At 37.0% G+C, this 6,000-nt stretch overlaps 1 protein-coding gene across 2 annotated transcripts in view; it reads right to left on the reverse strand.

The window, feature by feature from the left end:
- arhgef18a (rho/rac guanine nucleotide exchange factor (GEF) 18a) overlaps window positions 1–6,000 on the reverse strand; it is a 28,715-nt gene that overhangs the window by 1,541 nt on the left and 21,174 nt on the right. For both annotated transcript variants that reach the window (XM_041993693.1, XM_041993692.1), the window contains exons 19-23: window positions 5,979–6,000; window positions 5,606–5,710; window positions 5,064–5,186; window positions 3,138–3,260; window positions 1,195–1,317 (exon numbers count right to left, since the gene is read on the reverse strand). The exon at window positions 5,979–6,000 is cut by the window's right edge and continues 291 nt beyond it. In XM_041993693.1, coding sequence (XP_041849627.1) covers window positions 1,195–1,317; window positions 3,138–3,260; window positions 5,064–5,186; window positions 5,606–5,710; window positions 5,979–6,000 — 496 coding nt within the window. The remainder of the gene's footprint in view (window positions 1–1,194; window positions 1,318–3,137; window positions 3,261–5,063; window positions 5,187–5,605; window positions 5,711–5,978) is intronic.

Below are 6,000 nucleotides of genomic sequence, written 5' to 3' on the forward strand. Positions count from 1 at the left end.
GATAAACTGGAGAATCTGATTTTTAACTAAATGTGAACTTCAGGAAGTGATTCCTCACCCAGCCAAGACCTGTTTCAAAGATGCAACTTAAAAGGTACTTTATGGAAGAATTACTGACATCTACTGGTTATCTAGTAGTAAAATGGGCAGAGAAATTACTTGCGCTATGCGCAGTGGTAAATGGACGGTGGCTGCTAGTGGCCAATCAGACAAACATATCTTCCATTTCCAGACCACAGGTAACTACTTAAAAGTGTAATGGCAATAGAATCACAGTTTTATTTATATGACCTTTTTCTGTCCTTTTTTTTCTGCATCTCTTAGCTAAACTGGGGCATCTGTTTGTGTTATTTGTTCAGATATTTTTACATGGAACCAAGTACCATCACCATTACAGAGAAAGAAATGTTTTAATGTTTCATTGTACCAGAACATCCCTGAACAGGGAAGTCAGAAGCCATTTTATTGGTCTCAGTTTTCACAGAGTAAATGAATGTCTTCTGTTTCCAAAGGAGAAGTACATTAACAATTCCGACTAACTTCTTCACCAAACCCTATTAATTTGCAAACCTGAGGAACACGCACACAGTACAAATTTCAATAACATCTGATTCATTCCAAAATAAAAATCATGCGTTTGGCACTTTGTATTTACACAGATGTAAACTTGTTAAATAAATGTACACTGTACACACCTTACAGCAGTATTTAAAGCTTAAGATAAGAGTGCTAAATGGTTACAAAAAACTACTTTCATCTCCAATAAAAACACAAAAAACTACTTTCATCTCCAATAAAAACACAAAAAACTTCTAGGCAGTCTTTGGCCCTAAAAATCTTCATTAAAATAGAAACTTTTCAAAAATCCAAATAGGCCACACATTTTCTTTTTCAGATTTTTTCCATGCATCCTCTGTCACAAATGTGCATCTCTTCATCAATAAACTCCTTTGTTTTCACAATCAGCTGATTTAAACTTAAGTCAGCTTTTTTTTCCTGTTAAAAAAGTACCGTAGTTGAAAGTGGCCTCTTCATACTGGACACACACACACACACACACACACACACACACATCCATCCCAAAGTCATGTGCAATGTCTTTTTACAGCTCCATCACTGTCTCCATGCCTGTTGGACCAGGATACATCCCAAAGTCTAGTGATTAAAGGAATATCACTTTCTCTTTCCGCTTACCACGGATCTCTGTGGGGAAGGGAGGTGGTATTGGTGGCGGAGGGTCGCTGCTGTTCTGCTTGTTTGGCCTAAAGGACTGAGATGATTTTATATTGTGAGCTGGTCCTGGTGGTCTGAAGGTATCTGAGGAAGGAGGGGGGGGGGGGGGGGGGGGACAAAAAATTAGTCTCAAGTGTGGAAAACACCTGCAACAGGTTGAAATGAGACTTCATCCAACATCCAGATGACTTTTCTTCTACTTTTTATTTACAAAAAGCAAGAAAAATAATAAATAAAACGTCACAATCGATTTTGAAGGTTGACTTCAAAAATTACACGCATTACCTGTAATTTCAGCTATTTGAGTCATTTTGAGTCCACAGAATCAAATTGCTGTTTTTAGAACAACCTACATTGTTTCATTGCAAGATGCCACAATGAGGTATCTTAGTATAGGCTTGAGCAGTTAGTTTAATGTCATTTTCAATCAGGATTTTGGCTTCCAGTGATTCTGTAAACAAGATAGTTGTATTTGTTTTATAATATGTTAAGCTTACATATTTTGCAGCTGTAATTTCTAAAAAAAGTATTTTTAAATGTATTGAAATTACTTTCCTGCTCCTTAAAGCTAACATAAAAATAATAGTATATGATGCTCTTGTTAAATAACCCTCAGCCAATAAGTGTGTAAACAAGTTATCAAAGTAATTGTGGTTTTAATTTCTATCATTATCAAGCAGGCCTACCCCACCCTGTTGAAATATTTGCAGCAGATAAACTGGAGAATCTGATTTTTAACTAAATGTGAACTTCAGGAAGTGATTCCTCACCCAGCCAAGACCTGTTTCAAAGATGCAACTTAAAAGGTACTTTATGGAAGAATTACTGACATCTACTGGTTATCTAGTAGTAAAATGGGCAGAGAAATTACTTGCGCTATGCGCAGTGGTAAATGGACGGTGGCTGCTAGTGGCCAATCAGACAAACATATCTTCCATTTCCAGACCACAGGTAACTACTTAAAAGTGTAATGGCAATAGAATCACAGTTTTATTTATATGACCTTTTTCTGTCCTTTTTTTCTGCATCTCTTAGCTAAACTGGGGCATCTGTTTGTGTTATTTGTTCAGATATTTTTACATGGAACCAAGTACCATCACCATTACAGAGAAAGAAATGTTTTAATGTTTCATTGTACCAGAACATCCCTGAACAGGGAAGTCAGAAGCCATTTTATTGGTCTCAGTTTTCACAGAGTAAATGAATGTCTTCTGTTTCCAAAGGAGAAGTACATTAACAATTCCGACTAACTTCTTCACCAAACCCTATTAATTTGCAAACCTGAGGAACACGCACACAGTACAAATTTCAATAACATCTGATTCATTCCAAAATAAAAATCATGCGTTTGGCACTTTGTATTTACACAGATGTAAACTTGTTAAATAAATGTACACTGTACACACCTTACAGCAGTATTTAAAGCTTAAGATAAGAGTGCTAAATGGTTACAAAAAACTACTTTCATCTCCAATAAAAACACAAAAAACTACTTTCATCTCCAATAAAAACACAAAAAACTTCTAGGCAGTCTTTGGCCCTAAAAATCTTCATTAAAATAGAAACTTTTCAAAAATCCAAATAGGCCACACATTTTCTTTTTCAGATTTTTTCCATGCATCCTCTGTCACAAATGTGCATCTCTTCATCAATAAACTCCTTTGTTTTCACAATCAGCTGATTTAAACTTAAGTCAGCTTTTTTTCCTGTTAAAAAAGTACCGTAGTTGAAAGTGGCCTCTTCATACTGGACACACACACACACACACACACACACACACACATCCATCCCAAAGTCATGTGCAATGTCTTTTTACAGCTCCATCACTGTCTCCATGCCTGTTGGACCAGGATACATCCCAAAGTCTAGTGATTAAAGGAATATCACTTTCTCTTTCCGCTTACCACGGATCTCTGTGGGGAAGGGAGGTGGTATTGGTGGCGGAGGGTCGCTGCTGTTCTGCTTGTTTGGCCTAAAGGACTGAGATGATTTTATATTGTGAGCTGGTCCTGGTGGTCTGAAGGTATCTGAGGAAGGAGGGGGGGGGGGGGGGGGGGGGGACAAAACATTAGTCTCAAGTGTGGAAAACACCTGCAACAGGTTGAAATGAGACTTCATCCAACATCCAGATGACTTTTCTTCTACTTTTTATTTACAAAAAGCAAGAAAAATAATAAATAAAACGTCACAATCGATTTTGAAGGTTGACTTCAAAAATTACACGCATTACCTGTAATTTCAGCTATTTGAGTCATTTTGAGTCCACAGAATCAAATTGCTGTTTTTAGAACAACCTATATTGTTTCATTGCAAGATGCCACAATGAGGTATCTTAGTATAGGCTTGAGCAGTTAGTTTAATGTCATTTTCAATCAGGATTTTGGCTTCCAGTGATTCTGTAAACAAGATAGTTGTATTTGTTTTATAATATGTTAAGCTTACATATTTTGCAGCTGTAATTTCTAAAAAAAGTATTTTTAAATGTATTGAAATTACTTTCCTGCTCCTTAAAGCTAACATAAAAATAATAGTATATGATGCTCTTGTTAAATAACCCTCAGCCAATAAGTGTGTAAACAAGTTATCAAAGTAATTGTGGTTTTAATTTCTATCATTATCAAGCAGGCCTACCCCACCCTGTTGAAATATTTGCAGCAGATAAACTGGAGAATCTGATTTTTAACTAAATGTGAACTTCAGGAAGTGATTCCTCACCCAGCCAAGACCTGTTTCAAAGATGCAACTTAAAAGGTACTTTATGGAAGAATTACTGACATCTACTGGTTATCTAGTAGTAAAATGGGCAGAGAAATTACTTGCGCTATGCGCAGTGGTAAATGGACGGTGGCTGCTAGTGGCCAATCAGACAAACATATCTTCCATTTCCAGACCACAGGTAACTACTTAAAAGTGTAATGGCAATAGAATCACAGTTTTATTTATATGACCGTTTTCTGTCCTTTTTTCTGCATCTCTTAGCTAAACTGGGGCATCTGTTTGTGTTATTTGTTCAGATATTTTTACATGGAACCAAGTACCATCACCATTACAGAGAAAGAAATGTTTTAATGTTTCATTGTGCCAGAACATCCCTGAACAGGGAAGTCAGAAGCCATTTTATTGGTCTCAGTTTTCACAGAGTAAATGAATGTCTTCTGTTTTCCAAAGGAGAAGTTAACATTAACAATTCCGACTAACTTCTTCACCAAACCCTATTAATTTGCAAACCTGAGTAACAGGCACACAGTAGAAATTTCAATAACATCTGATTCATTCCAAAATAAAAATCATGCGTTTGGCACTTCGTATTTACACAGATGTAAACTTGTTAAATAAATGTACACTGTACACACCTTACAGCAGTATTTAAAGTTTAAGATAAGAGTGCTAAATGGTTACAAAAAACTACTTTCATCTCCAATAAAAACACAAAAAACTTCTAGGCAGTCTTTGGCCCTAAAAATCTTCATTAAAATAGAAACTTTTCAAAAATCCAAATAGGCCACACATTTTCTTTTTCAGATTTTTTCCATGCATCCTCTGTCACAAATGTGCATCTCTTCATCAATAAACTCCTTTGTTTTCACAATCAGCTGATTTAAACTTAAGTCAGCTTTTTTTCCTGTTGAAAAAGTACCGCAGTTGAAAGTGGCCTCTTCATACTGGACACACACACACACACACACACACACACACACACACACACACATCCATCCCAAAGTCATGTGCAATGTCTTTTTACAGCTCCATCACTGTCTCCATGCCTGTTGGACCAGGATACATCCCAAAGTCTAGTGATTAAAGGAATATCACTTTCTCTTTCCGCTTACCACGGATCTCTGTGGGGAAGGGAGGTGGTATTGGTGGCGGAGGGTCGCTGCTGTTCTGCTTGTTTGGCCTAAAGGACTGAGATGATTTTATATTGTGAGCTGGTCCTGGTGGTCTGAAGGTATCTGAGGAAGGAGGGGGGGGCGGGACAAAACATTAGTCTCAAGTGTGGAAAACACCTGCAACAGGTTGAAATGAGACTTCATCCAACATCCAGATGACTTTTCTTCTACTTTTTATTTACAAAAAGCAAGAAAAATAATAAATAAAACGTCACAATCGATTTTGAAGGTTGACTTCAAAAATTACACGCATTACCCGTAAGAGGGAGCTGCTCAGTAGTTTATAATGTGAAACCATCATCAGCTCATTCTCACAGCTGTAAATATAAACTCAATCACATGTCCTCTTGTGTTGTAAGGTTGTACATTTTGAAATGACTTGTTAGTTAAAATAAATCTGAAAATGCAATAGTTTACATTTAGACTCAAGAGGGTTAGTTCACTACCAAGTTACAAAAAAAAAAAAAAAAAAAAAGCTGCACCTGTAGTTAGGACCCTCTGTGGACTGGCATGCCTTTTGACTTTCAGACTGCCTCCTTCTGTCACCGTCCCTCGAATGGGCAGCACCTGGCTCACATCTATAGAGGCTGCAGGTTAAAAACAGGACTGGGATTTACAGCATGTTTGAAGCTGATATAAATATCAAAACAAACCTTTAAGCTGACAACATTAACTAAATGTAAGGGCTAAATTATAGTTCATCATTTGCTAAATATGGGGCAGCAGCTGTCCCTGCTGATGAGCAATGTTTCCAAATCTATAACTGTAAATACTTTTCTATGTGAAAAATATTCAGCTCAGGTAGGTGGGGATTCTACAGACTGATAATGAGCCGATGTAAACTTGAGTCCCGACCTGCACTGTGAGCTCTCTGGTG

The sequence above is a fragment of the Melanotaenia boesemani genome, chromosome 8 (assembly GCF_017639745.1).
Source record: "Melanotaenia boesemani isolate fMelBoe1 chromosome 8, fMelBoe1.pri, whole genome shotgun sequence".
NCBI classification, from domain to species: Eukaryota; Metazoa; Chordata; class Actinopteri; order Atheriniformes; family Melanotaeniidae; genus Melanotaenia; species Melanotaenia boesemani.